Source organism: Anas platyrhynchos, chromosome 14, assembly GCF_047663525.1.
Source record: "Anas platyrhynchos isolate ZD024472 breed Pekin duck chromosome 14, IASCAAS_PekinDuck_T2T, whole genome shotgun sequence".
Lineage (NCBI taxonomy): Eukaryota > Metazoa > Chordata > Aves > Anseriformes > Anatidae > Anas > Anas platyrhynchos.
The window spans coordinates 2,121,892-2,145,078 of record NC_092600.1 but is presented as its reverse complement, the minus strand read 5'-3'; the positions used below and the strand labels follow the sequence as shown (position 1 = coordinate 2,145,078).

General features: G+C 42.3%; 1 protein-coding gene across 7 annotated transcripts in view; it reads right to left on the bottom strand.

Annotated features, from left to right (window-relative positions):
- Positions 1–23,187, bottom strand: part of RAPGEF6 (Rap guanine nucleotide exchange factor 6) — a 123,053-nt gene that overhangs the window by 79,979 nt on the left and 19,887 nt on the right. For all 7 annotated transcript variants that reach the window (XM_038186366.2, XM_038186368.2, XM_038186361.2 and 4 more), the window contains exons 2-6: positions 19,276–19,346; positions 18,639–18,695; positions 17,212–17,295; positions 5,840–5,909; positions 227–370 (exon numbers count right to left, since the gene is read on the bottom strand). In XM_038186366.2, coding sequence (XP_038042294.1) covers positions 227–370; positions 5,840–5,909; positions 17,212–17,295; positions 18,639–18,695; positions 19,276–19,346 — 426 coding nt within the window. The remainder of the gene's footprint in view (positions 1–226; positions 371–5,839; positions 5,910–17,211; positions 17,296–18,638; positions 18,696–19,275; positions 19,347–23,187) is intronic.

Genomic DNA, 23,187 nt, shown 5'->3' with positions numbered 1-23,187 from the left:
TGCAACGCTCAACAGAAAACCCAGAAAGCAAATAAACTCTTCAAACTAGTGCCCGAATCTTCAGCTACCACCTGGAGTGCTCAAATCCAAAGTACTCAACTGTTCCCCAAAAAGAGAAAAGCATTAACAAACATGACCCATCTCATCTCACCAGCTTCCCTCAGCACACGGAAAGCCAACAGCACAACGCCGAGCACCAGCTCCTGCCGACGGAGACCAGACTCACCGAGATGTAGCTGCTGGCATCCACGTTGTCCGTGATGGTCTGGCGCTCACCCCTCTGGTTGATCTTCCTAAACCTTCGACGGGACTGCCTGAGCGGGACTTCTCTTTGCAGGATGTTTTCCTCATTGTCTTTGGAGTTCTCCACCTGAAACACACGTTCAGGCTCCTGGTTAAACATCCAGTTCTTCCATAGCACTGAGAGCCGATGGAGTCGTAGCAAGCTCATGAGGAAGGAACTAACATAAGTTCGGAACAGTTAAAACTTTTCTCAAGAAAACGACTGCAGACACTTTGAAGAACCAGTGCTGCATGTCTCAGAGCGACGTTATTACAATGAGCCGGAGGCCACAGTTTCCTTCCAGGAAACAGTTTTTTTTAAAAAAAAAAAAGTACACGTATCCTCTGAACAATGTCACTTACCAGCAGAAACTCTGGTGCACCCACACAGATTATACAACCTGAGTTATACACATCGCTTATTTCAAGGATGTCTTCAACACAGAAGTTAAATCGTTTGCATATTTACAATCTGCTTAAAGCCACTGACTGCCATTCTATTTTTATTGGTATTTTTTCCAAATGTAACTTATTTTTAGTACCAATCACAGATAAAAAAAACTTAAAACATTCCAAGCGTTTGTTGTTGTTTCGTGTGGTTTTGCTGTTGTTGTTTTGGAAATAGCCCTCAGTCCTACTTTCCCTATGCCATGCTCATTTCTAATCACTTCCAACAGATTACAAAGAATAAACTGGATCTTCATTCATATCTTGATGATAAATTTTATTTGTGACTAAACATTAAAAATAAGGTAAATTTATCTCCTTAGTAAAAGCCAACATGGGAGCTTTTTATCTTACTAGTTACAATTCCTTTTTTCTATAAAAAGCAGTCCCATCCCTCCTCATTTCCTTCTGATGTTTTGGAAAAATACATCCTAGCAGGAAACAGAACAGACATGCATGCAAATGGACTGCAGCGAGGCAAGAAGCTCCTCTACAATACAGTTACTCTGTAGAAGTTTCTACTGGCTTAAATGATTTTATTTTTTTGTAACGTGCTTTCCTAAGCGTAAGACTTTAGCACTGGAAAAGGAGAACCTTCATGTTGGTTTATGCAGCCCTCCCTTTGCACACTTGTAAATTAGCTCAATTAAAATTCAAAAGGTATAAAGGAATGAAAATTAGAAATAATTAACAGATAGTAAGAAACTGAAAATATCTGAACCGTTCACCAAAGCAACATCACCTCTACTTTGCACGTTGCTTTTTCCAAACAGCCAGGTCTATGTCAGGTCAAAGGAAGGTGCAAGTGACAGGGCTTACTTCATGGGTTATTTTTAATTCCAGAGAAAAATATACACTAACAACATAATATAAAGATACACTGGTTTAAAAAAAAAAAAAAAAAAAAAAAAAACACACCTAGCTTCACACCACATTTTATCAAAAAGCAAAAAAAGTGAAAAAAAGCAAGGCACACAGGCAGACAACTTTACACAGGCCCTCTAGCACCTTCAAAAAAAGTGTTATGACTGTGGATACTGCAGCCCTTCTTCACGTGGCAGAAAATACAGATTTCTAATCAGCAATACCATTGCTCAAATTACGCAGAAGGCTTCCCAAAGTAAAGAAGTTTGGTTTCTTACAGTTACTCTATTAAGTAACCAAAACCGTGTTGATTTTGTTCTGAATTTTGTATGTGCTACACGAACTACTTCAATAAACACATCACTTCCCTTTTCTTCTGGGTTCAGTCTTCCAGGATCATGCCGACCAGAGCAGGTCCTCCTCCAGCACAGCACGCTGACCCGGGCAGCGGAGGCTTCCCGAAGCAGCAGGACAACGACCAGCCCAACACTGCAGACCTTTATTACGTTAAAGCCCCAAACTAAGTATTTTTAAGACTAAAGGGAACACTTACTGCAAGTTGAAGCTATTTTTCTTCCTTAGTTCTAACTGAAAGCCAAGAAGCGAACATAAATACGTGATTTGTTAGCATAAGGGCAAAACAACCAACTGCCAGTGGAAACTCAGAACTGAGACCACCTGCTTCCTTCGGTTAATACCACGGCTGTAACCGACAAAAACAAAACAAAAATCAGAGCACCAGGAAAGACCTTGACACCACATCGCTTCCAATTTAGTACCAGCAGCAAAATCAGCATTTTGAGCCCAGCCAACCACCAGACTGTTTATATTTGTGACCTGTAAGCGTGCACACAGCTGGTGCTGGTCTGCTGCACGTGACCAGCACCAGCAGCAGGCACTGCAGGGCTCCCATGTACTGTGCATCACTCGGCCATGCCTTCACCTGCTTAAAACCAAAATATTCTGCTGGTACAGTTCACATCCAACCTCCTCACACTGCCCTGAGAGGGATGATGACTCCTACGGAGGAGTTCTGCATCTCTGTGGGTGCTGCAAGCTGGGGACCCAGCACTGGAGCCCAGGGACATGGGCAGCATGAAGGCCCACGGCACCAATGGCTGCTGCCCTAGCACACTTTTGAGTATTATTTCATTTCCATCACGTAATAAAGTGTCTGGAACAGCACGCTAACTGGCTAGTTTCTAATCAAGGGTGTTGTTTCATTATCCTTGAAGTCTGGCAGCTGCAGGATACTTCCACGCAAACAGCTTCACCCACAACGCATGCTGCCATGAAAAAAAAAAAAGAAAAACAAATCAAGGAGGATTGCGTGATTATCCTCAACTTCACTCCACAGTCAGTGCTAGCACTGAAATAATTTCACCTCCAAATATCACGCTGCTCTTCTGAAATCTTACATTCAAAACTAAAGAAGAAAATGAAGACACAAAAGAACAACAGAAGGGAGACTTCAGTACATGGAAATATGCTGCAATTCTGGGCCATTTTCTTAAGTGATAAATGGCCCCATTATTAATTCAATAGATTGTTCAGCCTCCAAAATATGAGCTACAATGCCTATTCACACACTATCTGTTATCCTCATTAACTTAAGATGACCACATTTTATGGCCTTTAAAATGGGTCAGTTCCCAAAGGATTCCCATTTCAACTGATTTACATTCTAGAAAGAAAGAAGAAAAAGAAAAATCAGCAGCAAAAGCAGAAAACGGCATTCTTTAGGTAGGTTAAACTGCTGCTGCTTTTGCTTGAAGATAAATATTTGTTATGCAACATACAGTTTGAGGTGTAATGCATATTAAAAAGGAAAAACTCCTGGCAAAATACAAAGAATTAGGAGAAAGTAATAAGAATTGATCAGGGAAATGAAACTCAAGCACGTTTTCTGTCAGTGCAGACCATTAGCAAGGTGCACGCCACCACGCTGATGCTCTTTTCTCACCCCACTGGAAGGCCTACATAGAAACCTGGAAGTTATTAGTACCTTTAGCTAGATTTACCTATAAAATATGAATGACTACAGACTTCTGGTTCACTGATTTTCCTACAGAAAAATGTGCTAGGTTCCAGAAAAGGATTTAAGGTGAAAGGATTTCAAGTGTCTCTATACTCTCACTGGAATTTAACTACGGTTACAGAAAATGCAAGAAAGAGTTTTGAGAGAGGACAGTTGTCCAGGTTGTGCATTTCTCTCCAAGAACAACTGGCAGCATTTGGCAATGCTGACATGGACAACACCAGCTTCTCCATGACCATGACAGGGCACTCCTCTGAAAAAAACTCATTGCATTTCTAGCTCCCCGAGCTACACACACAAAACTCCCCAAATTCTTCATTAAAATACTTTAATAAGGTCATTTTCTTTCCAGTAGCATGCTCTATATAGAAGCTATTCTTTTACGTGCATCCTCATGTTTGTTTGTGTTTTTGTTTTTTTCCCTCCATTGGCTGGGGTTTTGTTTGCATTTTTGTTGTAGTTTTGTTTTTTTTTTTCTCTTTAAATACAACAATAGCAATAACATATATTTTGCCCATGGAAAATATTTCACGTAAACCAGCAACTCCACTTGCAGCGGGCGGGTGAGTCACTGGGCAGCCCTGGGAGCAGCGACATACTTTCCGTGCTGCAGACTCCCCACTTCAAACAGCACTTGCACCACAGTCTACAGGATTTTCGCAGGAAGCAGCACACCAGCTCGATTAACCTCTGGAGCACCAGTTCTGTAAGCAAAGAGTTGTGCAACTCATTTGTTAGTGAAATTAGTCTGAGCTGTTGATTTGTTTAGAAACAGACCAAATTCCTGTCGGCTGCCCCAGCCTGAGGGCCCACAGACACGCAGGGTTCCCAGGGGGCAGGTGAAAAGCACCGCGGTGTGGGACTGTGCTCACCAGTGGCAGCAGACATCTGTGTGCTCAACACACCAAGTCCTTGGCAGCTGCTCTTATCAGGCAAGAAAGCAAAGAGGCAGCAAGGAACCCAAGTGCCCGGGGCATTCACATAGCACGGCTGCACAGATCGCATCCACAGAGTTCTCTGGCACCCCTCAAGGCATAAGTTGGTCCCAGACCAGGCTGGGTAATTTCAATAAGCAAGTGACAATTTCACTTCAGAAGACTGAAAGAGGCTACTTGCACTCTCACCTGTGCTAGCTTCGTGAGGTGGCAGGCTGCAGCTTACTGCTGTCTGCAGCAAAGAACATTGCTGATGCTATCGAGGCCTTCGAGCAGGATCAGACTGACACCACGCAGAGAGAAAGGCCCAAAGGGCACCAAGAGCTCCCCGTACAGCACATCTGTGACGTCCACGGCTTTAAGAATACTGTGAGAACCGAATTTCTCATAGAAGCTGAATATTGACATACTCAGTGAGTAACACGTTGACAAATATTAGTTTTAATGTCATCATACCCAGACCTAAGGCTGCTAAATCAGTAGCAGCCTGAAGATCTCAGCCTGCTTACAGACACACGGCCCCTCAGTGCAACACGTCTTTGTTCCAGCATCTCAAACTCAAAGGTGAAGGAGACCTTCCTGCATCCCAGCCACACTGCTAGGGCACAAGGCGGGTCTGCACCACAGATGAGCAATCCTAACATTCCCTCTGCCAGCAGTGTGCATACATAGACCCAAGAACTGAACCTGTAAGTACGTACAAACTTGGCAGTGTTCATAAGGATTCTGGAGCAGCAAAAAGCAAGCTGGATGCAAAAAAGGTTGATGACAACTAAGTTGAAAGCCTTCTCCTCCAAGCTTGGCTAAGCACTCCTACATTCCTTCTTCTCGTACCCAGAAGACTTCACACTGCTTGGAACTGCAAAGCTGGGACTAAGAGTGCTTTTCCTTCCAGACATGGTACTGCTGGCCTGGCCAGTGAAAAGCAATGAAATGGGTGGAGTGGGGACAGAAATAAAATATTCAAGATAGATTATTGTTGCCTGATTCAGGAATGCTCAAGTCAGACATAACTGGTAAGCTTTTGGAACTCAAGTAAACATAATTTTAGGAAGAATGACACAATCATCCTAATCATCACCATCATTTACCCATCCAGATTAAATGTACATAGCTATTGCTGTTACGATAGCAGCCCTAGGTATAATTGAAATCAAGGCAATTTTACTGCAATTTTTTAGAACACTTTACAATAAGCTTCCTGCTTTAAGACACAGAAAGAATTTGCTGAAACCAGCAATAGATTTAAATACATTTGAAAAATTTGCCTTACCACAATCATTTCTGAAGGCTCCAGTATGATACATTCGCATCCTCGTTTTCCTCCAGACTGCTTGCCAAAACTACAGAGGGATGGAAAAAAAGAAAAGGAATGAGATAAAATGAGACAAACAGCCTGTTTTACCTTTTCACTATAAAATGAACTGGCAATGGTGCACCTTACGCTATCCTTAAAAAACTGAAAAAAAGATGAAATTATTGTATGAAAAATTCTAACAGTATAGTACCATTATAATATATATATTTTTTAATTTCCTCAGTATCTCTCATCACAGCCTGTTATGTAAGCCCAAATATGAAGAACATTCTTTCACAAGATCATTATTACTGGAGATACACAGAACCACTCACCATGCATTTCAGTGTTGACAGGAACACATTAGTAAATGTTAATTAAGCATTAAACAGGCCTTGTAAAAACAAATATCTATAAAACTGAAGAACTCAGAAGCACAAAGCATCTTTAATCAGAGCTCCCTCAATTCCACATCCCCCTCTTCATCCTCCCAGAAAACAGGACAGAGCCTGTGCTCAGGTCCGAGCCTCAACCTGTGACCTCCGCACTCATATTGCTTCTTGAACCATCGTGATGGGTTTAAGAAATACAAAAAGCATAAATGCCACAACGTGATGGACAGTGTAATAAAGCAACTAAGGCGAGAGGCTAAAAGCAGTGCAATATGCTTCAGCCGATCACTCCAAAAAGTTGCTACCATCAGGACACCTGAAGACCACCACGCAGTGCCCCTGCCACAAGACTATAACCATGCGATGGGTGTTCCTCAGTCTTGTCTGTAAAAGAGCCATTTGATCAAAAAGAGAAGCCAAGGAATTGCTTTGGCTACCAGAGGAGGCTTCAGGAGAATCAGCTCTGCAGAAGGCACAATGCCGGCAGACACGGAGGTGCTCGAACCAGGAGCAAAAGGAGCTGGTACCAGCTGGATGCTGCTGGGGTAGTACTGGGGGCACAGACCAAAAGCCTCTTAACTCACATAATTTGTGGCTGTAATAGCATCTGGTGTCACGTATTCAGCCAGTTTGTCTTCATTACAGAGCTATCAGCTCGAGCTAGGTATGCTTGACCTACCCCACACAGCCTTGCTCAAACGAAAGCTATCCCGTGCAGACTTCAAGTTAGACAAAAATACTTGATTAGCAGCATCCCAATCGGGTTAGCAGTTCTGTAGTTAGAGCTGCTGTGTTAGGAACTCAGCCTGTCAACAGCGATCAACATTTAACACTTAGCAGAAGAAATAACTGAAGATTCAGTTAACTTGAAGTAGAGATTAATGTTTGAATTAAAACAAGGCTAAAACAAATCTGGAGACAAACCCTAACAAGCAGATCGGCTCCATCAGTTCTTACTAAGGTTATTTTTGGGTAGTTCATCTGAAACTTCAGCCACATCAAGCATTTGAGTTACACAGTCATCGGTACAGAAAATATCCCCTGAAACATTATCACTGTGCAGAAAACTTAAAAGATTTATACTTCTAAGCTTTACATTACGGGATCATACAAAAACTTTTCTAGGATGCACACAATTTTAGGAAAGGAAGTTAAGCCGTGGAACTAAACTGTGAAGTCATTCAAGCGAAGCTTCGTGTTATTCCAGCAAATAAATTATCAGTGTAATCCTAACAGCTGTCAGGACAGAGCACTGCAATTAGCAGGAGCACAGCAGTTTAAGCTGTCAAGTTTTGATTTTATTAATGGTCTACTGAAAAAAAAAAAAAAATCCCTAAATGAAATGACTGCTATGAAGTCATAAGTGACAACTGGAATTTTCTTGCCCCTTGCTGCAGAAGGCCAGAGGAACACAAGTTCCACATTGAAGCTTGGTATGTGCTACGTGTCTACAGCAAGCAGCTGGGAGGGGAATTTTTCATGACTTCATTCTTGCTTTTCCTACACAGACATGATACAAGCATGACAGTTTTTGAGTATTTGCAGTATATCAAAACTCATGTTGTTATTTCTCCACAAAAAAAAAAAAAAAGTGAAAACTACCTCCCACAAGTATCACATTTGCCTTAAAAAAAAGTTACAGCTTTGGTTCTACTCCATCCAATAGAAATTTGAGGCAACAGTTCTTCAAACAAAAATCTGAGGACTGTGCGCAACCAGAAGTTTTGATTTCTGTATTTTTAATAATTATCAGTCTTATCACAAAACTGATTACTACTTTTTTCACATTCTTAGCAGTTCGGACAGTTTTCCACTGAATATTCTTCAAGCAAAGCATTTTTATTGTATACAAAACACTTTGTCAGACTACTGGAGCTTTGGGAAGGGTTGCAGTTTATTTTACATAAACACGTCAACGAAATTCAGGTACTGTCAAACTCCCTTCTGTTTCTGTTGCATCATTTGTTAATTAAGTAATGAGGGTACACAAAAACGATACAGGAAAAAGAGCACTGCTCAGATCAAAGGTCAAGCTCTTGGCACTATCATTTCTGGCCCATCAAGCACTTTACAACAACTGGACACTCAGAAAAGGATTATGTTCCAACGACAAAACCCACCCTTCTAATCCTAAAGAACAAACTACTCATATTTACAAGTCAATAGGTCAAGTTTAATTACTTCCAAGTGCACATCATGTGATGCTTTATTGATTGCACCGCAACACGGCTCTCAGCAAGAGGAGGCATGGCGATGATTTTTCCCCAGCCATAATCACCAGGTTTTAAAAATACCGATTTTTAACACTCTGGAATGAACATAACCAACACGTTTCGGAAACATGGATTTTAACTTTCTACATTACTTATTCCATATCTTGACTAGTATGAAAGCAATGTCAGCAAACCTCTTAATTGACAGAGAAGCTATTTCGCTATCTGCTGATTTTAAACAATGCTCAAGAATAATGTTCATTCCTACTTGTCTTATGTAATTACACAGCAAAATGTTTGGAATAGAGAGAAACTAAGCCCTGACTAAGACAAACACTCGAAGTGGACGAAAACATTAAACCAATGGAAATCAGGCCTTAGTTACAATACAGTAAATACCTATATCAAAGCACATACACCAAAGATAAAACTATTAAAACTTTTAATGGCCTGATTATTAATTTTTTAATAAAATAATAAATTATTTTTTAAAATATTATAAAAATATTTAACCAAATGTATTTTTATGGTTTCTTGAATTTAAACGTGATTCTATAGCTTCCCACTGTCAGAAGTGCAAAAAGTCAGTCGTGTAAGTTACATCACAGTTTTTATTTATAATCTTATTGTATGCTCCTGTCACTTAATATTCATCTATTACATCTGCATCATTAATTCTCAGACACTCACTCACTGGCTTGCAACACGGTCATAGGAAAAACGTCTTCCACATATCAAAGGCAGCTTTGTTTATGCCTGATTTATGTGCGCCTCATTTACAAGAAACCTTGTTTTCCTCCTGATTCACTGCTATTCATAATTAAAAATGCTTAAGCAATGGCATCACAGGAGAAAGGAATGCAAGTTCAACTGGCAGGGTATCGTGCATCAACCACTAATGGGCGTTCAGGCCATGGGATCAGACCGGAGCTACCGAAACATACGAGCCCAGCACACCAAATAACACGGCTCAGCATCAGCTGTTGCACCCCGTTCAGCTGTCCCTTCTCTGCTGCATGACTTGCTAATACCGGTAAGAATACAGATAAAGCCATCCGTGCCTAAAGCTCAACTCTACAATCCTAAACGTGCAAGCACTTGAGCATCTGCTCAGCCCTTGCTACTGGAGAACGCTGATTTTCAGTCTCGTGCCCCCTCCCAGGAGCACTGGCATTTTAACACAACCTTACAATTCACAACAAGGATGCTTCAAAGCTTCCTTAAGGCACAAGAGCTGTTATAACATGCCTTGTTTTAACACAACAACCTATCCAAAAACCCTACAAAATGATGTATTTTGAATATACCAAAGTATTTCTTTAAATAGATTGTACAAAAATACTTCGTTTTCTAGGGAAAAAAGGTCTAAAACCACTTAATATCCAGCTGTTAAATGACCTGAGTATTTGGTGCTGAAACATCTGGAATTTCAGGACTTGCAAGTCTAAGGAGCAGTAACCACATTTAACTTGAAAATTGCTCGACTTCAGTACACTGGAGTTATTTGTTACTGATGGTTTTTCATTACGAAATGCTCAAAATACAGAAGATACTTTAAGGGTAAAAACACAGCCTGTCCTGACGAGTTTTCAGCCTACAAACACAGATGGAGACTGAGACTGAATGCTGTATTGTTTGTTTGAACACTAATTAGCAGGCATCTTCAGACTTAAAGTATTCTGCTGCATCCTGAAACAATGTTTTCAGATCTTTCACATATCAAAGCCTTCGATACAGAGATGTCAGACACTTGGAAATTTGTTCTGTATTGTCCAGGAAGTAGAAAATCCTAAATTATCCCTACTGTTTGAGTTGGTATTAATACTGCATGCAATTATTGGTGATTTTCAATAAAGTTACGTGCAGCAACAAACACTCTGTGCTGTATTAGGTGTAGGACTGGGCTAGGACTCTGATACACCAGGACAGAGCTATGCCAAGAAACGTGTTTGCCATTTTCTGCAGATATTTTGTTTTTCTGAATATTCTCCTCTCAGACTGCCTGTCAAACAGCTTTCGGGAACACAGCGAGAAGACAAATTGTACTTTTTGCCACTGCAAAGAGAACCCAGCGACCTCACGCGTCAAGTCATCTCGCTCCGCAACCTGGCTGGGTTTCTGCAAGGCACAAACATTTCTCACCGAGCACACGCTTTGGCCAGGAAGAGACGAGTTGCATAAGAAAAGGAAGCATTGTCTGGGTTGGGTTTTTTGTTGGTTTTTTAATATGTAGAAATGGAAATGCTTTTTCACAAGTCAGAGCTGATTCTGAGCTGCTACTCAGCCCCACGGCAAATCCCCCAACGCCTTCCTCAGTCACTGCTGCATGCCCTACACAATGTACTGCAAGTGGCGTGGAACAACCATTTGCATTATTGAACCCCAATTTAAATACTCTCACGCAGCAATTTTAAGCTTAATTTCCTTGTCATTGTCCAGGAAATACTAAAAGAGTGGAGAACCTGCCAAGCCTTAAGGTAGGCAGTAGCAGAGCCACGGTGTTTGCAAGGAGGAGGCAGAATCCTCCCGTCTCATCCTGCGGTTGTGGTGTCAGACACTAATCCTCACGGGAATTACTGTTTTTTGGGGCATCTGCAGGGAAGGCTTACTTTCCCTCGGTGTTTCTCAGGTCAAGAGCCACCCACGAGGCTGTGCTGCAGCAGAGGCTTGCTGCAGGCAGGGCTGTACTGGGCAGGGATCCCACTGACACTCCGCAGCAATGAGCTGTCAGCACTGCCCCTTGGTTTCCAACAAAGGAACAGCCCCAAATGCCCTCAGTTTGCTAAATTAAGTAGATGGGGAAAAAAGTTACAGGAGCATGGCTCAAAAGTTTCATTACAGAAACAGATTTCTTATCGGCTGTACTCTTTCCAAATGGGGAAAAAGAAAAAGGAAGCAACACACAGGGATTGAAATCCTCCTCTTTTAATGGATAATTCAAAGTCAATAAAGGGTTAACACAAGTGTGTTTTCCTCATTTGTGCTACTGCTTTTTAAATTGGCAAATGTAGGTGCAGGGTTTTCAGAGATACCATATGCTGTGCAAGTCCTGAGCATTTCAAAGTAACTTAATTATAAAAATATTACAATACTTAACTTCGTCAGAAAATGGTCTAAAGGAAACCTGAAACCACACGATGTGTGGTGGATGCAAAATACCGACTTCAATTAATGCTCAGTCATCAAAAAGCATTTCTGCATTAGCTGTCAACAACAGCAACATTTAGCAGGTTTCTCTCTTAAGCTTGCTGAAGTTTTAATTGGGAATGATTTTGGAGGCTGTAGAACACACCACGCGATATGCAGGCTGCGAGCTCAAGATGTCTGTCCTAATTACCTCGTAACTCTGAACATGATGAGGCTCTGAGGCAGCCAGTATCTTACCTACCACTTTCTGAGAAGCTTTGCAACTATCCCAGGCCATGTGACTAGATAGAGTTGATAAAAATATATTTTGGATATTAAAATGTTGCACATTACTCTTTGCTTCCACTTCCACATCTCTTGGCATTTAAAAGTTTGGGTATTAAAAAATAAAAACATTTCTGTGGTGCAATTATCAGCTCCAGCACTCTGTGAAACCTCCACAGAGCACCTGCTGGAAGAAACTATGAATAAAATGAAAGGAAGCAGCTGCAGTGGGGGACAAGACCATGGGATCACTGAGCTGTTGACAGGTCTGAACGTAGCCCTTCTGCACTACATACTTCTGTGGCTTTTGCAGAAGATCACTCCATGCCTGAAGAGATGCAGCACGTGCTCTCCTTGGTCTGTAACGAGAGCAGCACCTCCAGCAAGAGGCACGTGCTTCAGAGAGCAGGACACGTGCCCTCAGCCCCTCACCTACAGCCACAGACAGAGCGTGGACACAGCAGGAACACCCTGAGCAGGAAGCCTGGAAGGAAGGACCGGTGGTAGAAAAATGCCAAAATACGTTTCCTTGTCAGAAGCTGGCAACACAGGAGCTCTGAGCTTCTCACTTTTTCACTGAAAGGCATAAATAATAGTAATACAGGTTTTACAAGTAAAACCGATTGGTTTTAGATGGTACATTTGAAGTATAATACATCTGAAAGCAAGTTACACACCTCAGAAGTTAAGACTTCTAAAACCCAAGCAACCTGAGATGTGCAAGTTGCAAGTCCTTGATCCTCTATTCCTATTCACCAGCACTGATGGTGCTGTAAAAGCACAGAATTCTCTGTGCTGCTGGCATTGTCACATAAAGAGTCTGAAAAAGTTTATTTTGCGACTCGCAGTGACTGTTTATTAAAATATTGTTATCTTCAAATATTAGCTTCATAAAAAAATAAGTTAAAATAATTTCAACCCAAGCCACTATTCATAAAGCAAAGCCCGAGTTCCTCTTTCATTATGACAATTTCTCTTGATTCAAGCATTTGTGTCTTCTAATTTTACCCCAGAAGAAAAAAAAGCAGTGGCTTGCTGAGTCCCTGGCACATCCACAGCTCCCGGGAGGAGACACCACACCACGAGCGGAGCACGAGCCCGGCCACGAGCGTGCCCCTGCCCTGGTCTCAGCTCTGCTGGGTGACCTCCAGGCAGCTCCGAGTTTCTCAGATGCTGCTGACACCTCCCTGCTGGCTGCAGGAGGGCCCAGAGCAGCCAGCCAGCCCTCTCCTGAGCTCTTTATTCACTGCCCGCTTGCTCCAACCAACAGCTACTTCATCTCCTTAAAAATCCATCTGCTTCAACCTCCTTTTGCTAGGCATCCTTGAACCATCACCTTTCCAAAGCAATCCCTTTTATAATTAATTAGGTTTGGGAAAAAGAAAAAAAAAAAAACACTTGTTTTTAACCAACAAATGCACTACCTGGATTTAGGACAACACTGATTTACTCCACTTGTGTGGTTTCAGAAAGGCTGTTCATAAATTTCTTGGAAAGGCTGGGAAAAGAGAAGTGTTTGTTTTCAATAACATCTTGAATGTTTCAAGACTTTGTCTTTCTCTCTTCAAGGTTCAATTCTCACAGCTGTAGGAGGCTGTCATCCACATAATTGGCTTCAAAAGTTCCTCCAGGTCCTTGATACATTTCCTATGGCTAATCTTGCTGTGAGTAATCTCCTTCAAATACCCTGCTCAAATGAATTATCTTGATTAACAAGCAAGGTTAACACAAAAACTCTAGCTTGCTGACATGATTTTCCTTGCACAGAACCCCCCACTCCTGTTCTTTTGTTCTGGCCATCGTTCTCTTGTTAGAAGCACATTCTTTTCCTCCTGTACCACATCTATCGACAAACCCATTCTCCAGGCAATAGGGTAATCAAGGCTCTGTCATCTTTGTACCTGGTATTAATGATTGATTTGCTTCTTATGTAAAAATAAATAACTTTCAGAGCTTCTCTTATCATCATTATCAGTGTCAAAATAATTAACAGATTTTATCCTACCTGCATGCAGGTCTTAATCCTCTAATTTTCAAGCCAATTTCTGAATTACAACTTGCACGGTAATTCTTCCAAGTTGAACAGAAAGCCTTTCTCAAGTGCATGTCCCTACTCATTCAAGAACCTATAGTGAATCGATACAGCAGTGGCTGCCACCTTCTTATGCCTCACCTGGGCTGTGCCTCTTGCAGGATTGAATCTACATACCTTACCTTTTAAAGATTTGCAGAACAGGAAGGCTTTTCTGAGCTCTACTGACTCAGAAATAACCAAAAATGTTAGATAAAACCAAGCATGGAAAAATAGGGGAGCTTAATCAGCGTGTTAGCTAGGTTACGCTAACAGTGGTCTGCCAAAATCTCCTCCCATCCATCAAGGTAACTGCTGGGTACATTATAGAACAGGGACAAGTGCTACGAGAAGGTACCAGGAACTGGTCAATCATCCCCTTCCAGTCCTACTTCTGGAGACCCCAAGTACCTCACTGATAATCAACTCTACCAGCAGTTTCTCAAATATTATTAAATAAAAGTTAACAAGCAGCTAACTGACAATACAACCCTGATTTTGAAGAATGATAACCCAATAAAACAGATGAAAAGAGTAACTATGAGAAAAAGAGGCCTTTAAACCCCCTCTTCCCAGGAAATTCGAAGCCTTTAACTGACACACACCAGTATCTTGTTTCTTAAGGCTTATGAAAAATTGTTCCAACATTCCAAACAAAAGAACCCTGAAACGCAGAGGAGTTCCTTCAGTATGAAGTTTGTCAAATGCTCCAGAGGAAAAATAAAATTGAAATTGCCGTGTCAATGTTACAAACGTAATTGGAAGGGAGGGAAGTTATGAGCTACAGACAAGGATTGAGTTTCAAACTAGAATCCATTTGCTAACTATTATCTGTTACAGAAAGTGCCTCTGCCTACCCAGTTCCTCCAGAATGAGAATTATTCAAACCAGGCTCGTGACCTTTTCAAAGCCCTAGGCAGTCTCCATAAAGCCTAAATTCTCATCGCGGGTATTTATAACCTGCCTCACGTTAAGAGCTCTATTTCGGTCCTCACCCATTTTCCCCGGGGATGTCTCAAAGCCATCATCAGTCTCCTGCATCACTTTAGTGCAGATGACACCCGTCTCTAACCTCTCTCGCCCTTGCTCACGTGTTGACACATTTATACCACATTCAACAAATCCAATAGCCGGGCTTTAGCTGATGCCTGTGTCTGAGTTGGAAGCCACGCAGGATGCCTACCAAAAATGCCCTGGCTGGAAGGATGCCTCCACTCCTCAGCAGCCTCAGAACACTTCAAGCGGGATTTTGCTTTTGACTCCCTACACTTCTGATCACTTTGCTGTTGTAGGAAGAATAAAAAAGTACAGATAAATCAGCATCCTAAACAGTTCTCTCTTCCATATGGTTTATGTCACTAAGATCAGACAGGTATGTAACATGACATGCTCCTTAGGCATGAAGAGCACAGCATCGAGTACTTTATCCAAAGATTCACAGAGCAATGCTAAAATACAGAAAGATTTGAGGTGAGAGGGAGGAAGACCACACATCAGCTCCACCACAATCAATTTAGGGAATTATTTTTACTACGTTATCAAATTTGAATTAAAAACTTTCAAGAATAAAAAAATATTTCCAAGATGCTTTACACCTAATGGTACACTGCAGGTCATTTACACTCATCTTTCCCCTCTCACTGCTAAGCAAAAGGAAACAAATAATAGAAACAAACAAGCAAAAAAAGTTACTTTTGTTTCCTATAATACCGGAGGGGATGAGAATGAAGGCAATGCTGTGTTTTCTTGCAGACACGTATTTAAGCTTCCTTTCAGAATGATTTGGTTGGGGACAAGGAATAATGCATAAGCATTACTTAAATGTAATTAAACAGTGCTAATTACAGTTATGAAAAGAACATTCCTAAATTATCCAAGGCCCTACTTCATATGAAAATAACCCATAAAGGACTGGTGACTGCAGTTCCCTCAACTACAAAAGAGTAATTTGAGGTATTTAGACCAGGAAAAGTAACCAAACTTTATCACATTGTTACATGGCACTATAATGATTCTTTATTTAATTTTTATTTAAGTTGTAAGTTGAAGTTGGGCAGTGCAAGTATATAATTTAGCAAAGCAGAAAGCAAGCTGTGCTCTTCCTTCTCCTGTTTTCATGTCCAAGCAGCACTTCCCCTTCCCCATCTGTGCCCCAGGGAGGGCCAAGGGGGACTGGGACTGCTTTGCTGGTGGCAAGGCCAGAGTCAAAAGCATTGGGTGAAATAAAAAGGTTTGGTTTCAGCATCCTTTTGCCCACCTTAACTATTCACTAGTTAACTATAATTTTAGGTTATCTATTTGTACACGTCTGCATTTCTACTCCAACCCTTTAGCACACCAAAGCTCCATTTTTCCCCCTGCTGCTCTCTGTTTCTGCGAGGCTGGTGCAGGAGATGAGAGCACACTGGTGAGCACACCAGCAGCCGTAGCTGCAGATGGAGCTGCCCAGTGCCCGCAGGAGATGGAGCCCACCACAGAACCACTGTCCTGGAGGAAAAGCCTTTCTCTTGTCTGATGGAGGTAGCAACACTTCTTATTAATCTTATGAAGAAGTGCCCCAACTGGGTACCAAGACAAGTCAACTTAAAAAAAAAACAAAAAAAAACAAAAAAAAACACTCCTGCCTTACCTAGAAGTGCAGCTTGAATGCAAATAAGCAACATGCAGCTTTGAGATACAGTGAAGTAAAGATTCTGAGTGACGTACAAGGTTAAGCAGAGTATCACAGCACAAAGTCCAGCTCAAGACAAATATCATGCTTCAGTTAAAGCACGTCACAACTCTCACTGTGCTTCAGCTGTAAGATGCAGTCAGATTTCTGTCATATGCTCTCTGGAGCCAACACCACTGGCCTCTATTCTCTTGCTTCATACAAAAAAATCACATATGCCATTAAAAACAGCCTCAAAGCAGGGGCAGAAGCTGTGTGATCTGCAGTGGTGTTTTTCAGACAAGGAACTCTGAGTAACTCCTGTTGTGTGGCTGTTTTGTATAAAGGGCCCCCGAGTTAGAAAGCCTAACACAAATTCTCTCAAACCAAAAAATCCAGCCAAGCAAGACTTAAAAGTCATCAAGTGCAGTATTGTATGCAGGAAAAGTGGAAGGGAATTTAAATGAAATTAGCAGAATGCTTTTTTCCACTATTCAACTTTAGAAAAAAAAAAAAAAAAAGAAATAAATGGAAAATGTTACAGCAACATCAACATTCAATTAAAATAAGATCTTGAATTACTTTAAACAATAATAAACAATTTTATATACCTGCAAGGTGGTAAAAACATGGAGTCCTTCATGAGCACAGAACCGGACAGCAGTATATACCAGCATCTTGCAATAGTTTCTGAGCTGTAAGAAAAGGTACCAAAAATCAGTGATATCTACTTGCTCTCTTCAGCAACTTAACAACAGATTATCAAAAACATTGCTGTAGTAGAATAATGATCTGCCGCCTTGCTAATTTGGTACACTGACCAAAAATTTAAGAAATTTGAAGGAACACTACCAGGAATTAACTTTTATTTTCTAAACAGATCTGTATCCAGAATGTTTCTTATGCCTTACAGTTAGATTTCTAAGTGACATAAATGTCAGTTTTTAGCAAAACAAAACTGTTAAATTTTAGTGAGCACACTTAGTTACTCTGAAAGTGTACATAAAGTACAAACACAGGAATGTTTTCATTCCACGGAAAAGTTCATTAGTGTGTCACCACAGACAGTTACTTTAAATTGACCTGTAAGGCCATGTGGATAAAGCACAGGACTCGTACATTTGGTTCCTGCTTTGCTCTCCTCCACACCTGCAGTGTGTGCCCACGCAGTGTGGCCTCCTGCTGCATCCCTCGGTCCTAGATGGGGGACAGGGGACCTGCCAACCCTTGTGCCCCGCAGCCAGGAGCTACAGACCCACACAGATGCTGCTGTGCTTTACTGCAGGGATTTTGTCTCTTCATGGGGCACTGCACTGACACTTCTCAGCTGCAGCCTCATGCCACCTTCATTTCCAGCATGCAACTCTGCACCTACATCGTGACCTGGTGCTGGAAGGGGTTTATGGCACACACACCCATCATGAGAACCAGTATGTGGCATCTCTTTAACTGAGATCAGGTGTGCTGGAGGGCATGCTTCATACTGAAAGCTAGAATTAGCTGCGAGTTGTTAAACACATCATAGCCAATGCTGAAATGTGAGGAACAAGTGTATTTGCCTACCACCAGGCACCTAAAAAGAAGCTAAAATACTAGTTCTAGTAATTTAAACTTAAAAAACAAGGATGTTTGAGCCCCATTCCTGCTCTGCTACAGGACACTGCTAGCAAGCCATCAGGTTCACGCTCGGCAGCCAGCGCCAGGGGAAGAGTGCCACCTACTGAGCCATCGCCACCGCTCCCACCAGCCGCCTGGGCACTTCCCGAGGCAGCACTGATTGCTTTTTTAATTATCTGGTGCGGGCACAGACACCCCTCTGCTGCCCATGGGAGCTGGGGTGTTAATTTGTGGGCACCTCTCAATTGTCAGTGCCTTACTGTCATTACAATCCCCTCTTGTCAAAGCTTTTAACTGGTCCGGCCAAGCTTAAGTGTTGTAAAGTTCTTTATTTACAATTACTAAGTGATATTAAAGCACGTAAAACAGTGGTTTTGCTTACACTTCTGCTGGAGAACTCCCACCAGTGACATGTACTTACCAAAAGAGAACTTGGTTGCCCTTGTACCTCTCGTAGCGGGCACTTGATGACATTATTCTGAGGAAGAAGAAATTTAATTTCAATTTTAATCCCCAAAGATCGTAAGCCATTAACGATCACATTTCAGCAGAATCACTTTAAGGCTTTCAGACCTCAAATTCAACTCTTTTTTGTTCTAAACAAAGGATGTGCTTAACCATAAAATTCAAATTATTACGGTGTTCTTCATTACCCAAATAGATAACATACAACTTGTTCTCTAAGTGCTTAAATCACTCCTACACATTGGAATTACCCATAGCAACAGAACTGAAGGAACTAAAATACTTCCAACGCACTTTTTGTGCTTTGTTGGCCTTCCATTTTTTGTTCTGAGATCATCTGAGTGTCTGCGGCATTAAAAAGCATTTGCAATCCAGTTAACACAGGGTACTTCCTACAAAGTCCTTTGCAGACATATGGCAGTAAGCCCTGCCTTCATTGTTAGCAAAGCTAATTAGTCTGGATTCAGTGCCACATTGCTGCAGTGACTGAGCTCAGCAATGGACTCGGATAATGTCCTGCCACCCTGAAGTGCAGGCTGAGGAAAACCTGAGCTGTTACCTGTGTTACACTACCTAGCTCCATGGTACTTTACCTTAGCTGGTGTTCCCTGAAGTGTGAGAGTATGTCCAGTCCATGAAGGAAAGAGTAGATTGTATTTAAGTCCTAAAGAGAAAACACAAGAAGAAAAAAGAAAAGACGTGAGCAACTTCATTCGCAGCACCTAATCACTTCTGCGTTACTTTCTAAGGTCCCAAAACATGTTCCACAGCCTTACGAAACAATTCTAGAGAGGAACAAAGCCTAGATCAGAAGCTAGGCTGCGACATGTGCAGGCTTGGAGAAACCTGTTCACTCTTAAGCTGCTGAAGCAAAAAGGGCAAAGTTCAGTTGATGCATAAAGAGTTACCCGAAATAGATTCTGAAGCAGACTTATCAGAAACCTCTCTGAAAATGATTTATATGAATGGATACTGCAGCAAACAACACATAGTGTAAACCAAACAGCACAGTCCTATTCTTCCAGGGCCAAAAATCATTGAAATATTTTAATGACTCTTCTAAATAGGGAAAAAATTGGCAATCTTGCAAAGCTACCTTGCTAATAGCAAAGAACACTGGAGAAAACCTATGCCACGTAGTCTAACCACGATTCATAGTGCAGAGAACTACAGTACCTTCTTATAAGAACATTAGGTGTGGACATGAAGTATTTTTCCTATCTGAGACCCAGCTGGTATCCCCATTACAAACTCTGCTCCATTCTACTGCCTCTAATTAGAAGTTAGTGCTAGAAGTGACTCCAAAATACTCTTCGGTAAAGACAGCGTGGGGTTAGATTTGTCCCCCACCTCCTACTATGAAGACTCAGCATCGATCAGAGCCACCCGATAACAACCGTGGAAAAATACAACTTTTCTGAAGCAACAATATTAAAACTTGCAGATGATTTCACTTTAAAGATTGGACTTTATTTAGAAGTGGCAATTAGGAGAAGCAGCTGTTTAAACTTCTCACTACACAGAATTCTCTTTAGTCACAAAAATATCTGTGCTGATGGTGCAGACCACATGCTAAGAAAAAGCTCACTAGGGCTATTCATCACTTAATTTACTATCCCGAACAGGTGGGCTGTTAGCATTAAATACATGCACAACAAAATCATTATACGCCACGCAGCAGTCTCTCCAGCTTGGCCTCGGAAAACATGCTCTGAATTTTCAAGTGCTGCATTTATGCAGTGTTTACAAAAGATAAATCAATACGAATGCTAGCCCCAAAGTTTACAATAGATTTACTTTAGAAAAGTTCGTTGGCTTAATAGTCAATGTTTAGAAATATAGCGGATACAGACTGTTATACCAAGGGAAAGGTCAGATGTAATTGCAGGTCATGTAAAACCAATAAAACTGATTTTTTTTCCTTTCTAAATGTCATTACCAAACCCATGAAAATTAAACAGAAGGCCTGAATGTTTCATGCTCCATCTATAAAGCATCCGTTTCACACCGCCCAGTCTCGTATTAACCCTCAGCTGTGAGTTAGGGCATACTCGATTTTCGTAGTGAAACACCCAGGAGTGCCAGCTCCAAAACAGATCCCCAAAACATCCCAAACATGACACTTCCTTGAGGTGAGACCCCAAACACGACGCTTCCTTGGGACGAGACCCCAGACACGACCACCAGGGCCTGCAGGCAGCCCCGGGGCCACTCGAGCCCCTGACAGGCCCTTGAGCAGGAGCCGCGCCAACTTCCCTGTCAGAAAACGTCCTGCACCGAGATGTGGCAGAGATATCCTCCAACCAGAGCAACCCAGTAGTTAGCAGCATCTTCTTAGTTAAAACCTGAACACAAAAAGGGGAAAGTGACCCCACAGCCAGCTTCTTCTCCTCCACCTGGGCCCTGCTCACCCGGCTGAGGATGCTCCAGCTCCCTCAGGGCCCAGCTGCAGGCAGCAGCAGGGTTATGACCAAACCACCCAAGAGGAATTTTTCACTCTTTCCTACGTGTTGTGTCTACACATGCTTGCCTACATCTCCTCCTGAATAATTTAGCTGAGACACAGTTATAATGATGTCTTTTGAATGCGTTACATTAGCAGTCCTATTGTCACGAGTTACAGCGCATTGTAAGTGGCATAAAAGCTCCTATTCGTGCTTCACAACAAAGTTCAGGCTGCACATACAAAAACTGACCACATCCTCGAGGATTATTCCCCACACCTCCACAGAGCAGGTTAGTCCAACACACCCTGACCGTGGCACAAAGCGGCCTCAGCATAAAGGGATTCCTGTCTGGGAAGCATCCCTCATCTTAGAGGCATCCAGTCCACAGCAAAGATGGAAAAAAAAACAAAATCAGAGCAAGGGATTTTGGAAGAGCCATCCCATCAGCTCCGTTGGGTGCCAGCAGCACCAGACCTGCATGGGAGCACATCTCCCCCAGGTTCTGTGTTGTCTCTGCTCCAGCAGTGTGCACCCATGCAACGTGCTTTAAATGCCATACTGACACAAAGCTTTGTTCATTTGCTTGTATTAAAAAAGATCCTTCACAGACAGCCAGGGGAGTTCTTCCTCCTCCTCGCACACCCCTGCAAAATCTAACGAGGGAGGTTTACCCGCAGCTCTGTTTTTCCAGATAATGTGAAAATTTCACACCAGGCACACATGGGGTGGTTTCCTCCGTTGCTCCCATCTCATTTAATTATTTTCATGTCCAACAAAGGGCAACAAAGCTGGTGAAGGGTCCAGAAAACAAGTCCTATGAGGAGCAGCTGAGGGAGCTGGGGTTGTTTAGCCTAGAGAAGACGAGGCTCAGGGCAGATCTTATCACGCTCTGCCATTACCTTGAAGGAAGCTGTAGTGAGGTCAGGATTGGGATCTTCTCCTAAGCACCAAATGATAAGATGTGGGGAAATGGCCTCAAGTTGGAGCATGGGAGGTTTAGGTTGGGCACTAGGAGAAATTTCCTTACTGAAAGGGTTGTGTGGCACTGGAACAGGCTGCCCAGGGGAGCGGCTGGGTCACCATCCCTGGAGGTCTTCCAGAAACGTGTAGATGGAGAACTTAGTAGCAAGGATTGGTGGTGGACTTCATCACTAGGTTAAAGGTTGGAGTGGATGATACTTGGAGGTCTTTTCCAATCAATGTGAACATTTCTAATGACAGCCCTAGCACGGCGTTTAAGAGCCCACATGCCAGGAAGGGTTCATATCCTTGCACACCCAGCTGGATGCTGCACGGCCTGCACCGCACACAAGAAATCCTCAACCACAGCCTGCAGTGCTCCTTTCACCAAATCCATCTTCACAAAGCCAAAAATAGGATTAGAACTGGCTATTTTAAACCTCTGATCTACGCCGCGGCCCCGGTTTCAAACACCAGACAAGCACACAACCACAGTACAAAGGGCAGAGATTATTCCTGCAGATATCTATCCGTTACAGAGAGAAAGTGCCATAAAAAGGATGGTAGCAAAGTGCAACAATAAATGGGACGGGCGCAGAACTCAAAGTACTGCCGGAGAAGTTACAGGTCCGTTCCATACAATCTCTTCACATCTTTCTGCCAAAACTCATTTGCAAAGCAATTATGGACAAAAAAGCTATTAACAAAAATTATTGATGCACAAATCTAAGGACCAAGGTCAAAGGTTTTTTTTTATTATTATTATTATTTTGTAATCTTTATTTTCAGAGCCTTTACCACCCCAAAACTAAAGTGTGGTATCTGCCTTGACATAGTACAGCCAGACGCACTCCTCAGTGTTCAGCAGACAACTGCACCTTGCCCGGTGTATTTATGGAGGAGCCAGCTCATGGCTTCTGTCCACCCAGCTAAAATTACAGCTCCAGCAAGCCACGGGAAGGCAAGGAGCTGGGACATGGTCATTGCATGCACAGCAGCCCCACAGAACTCATCTTCCTCACCTCCTGCTCTCAGCACCGAGCTCATCAGCCCAGTGCCCTCATTGGGAGCAGGACAGACGCCCACCCGCCGGACAGA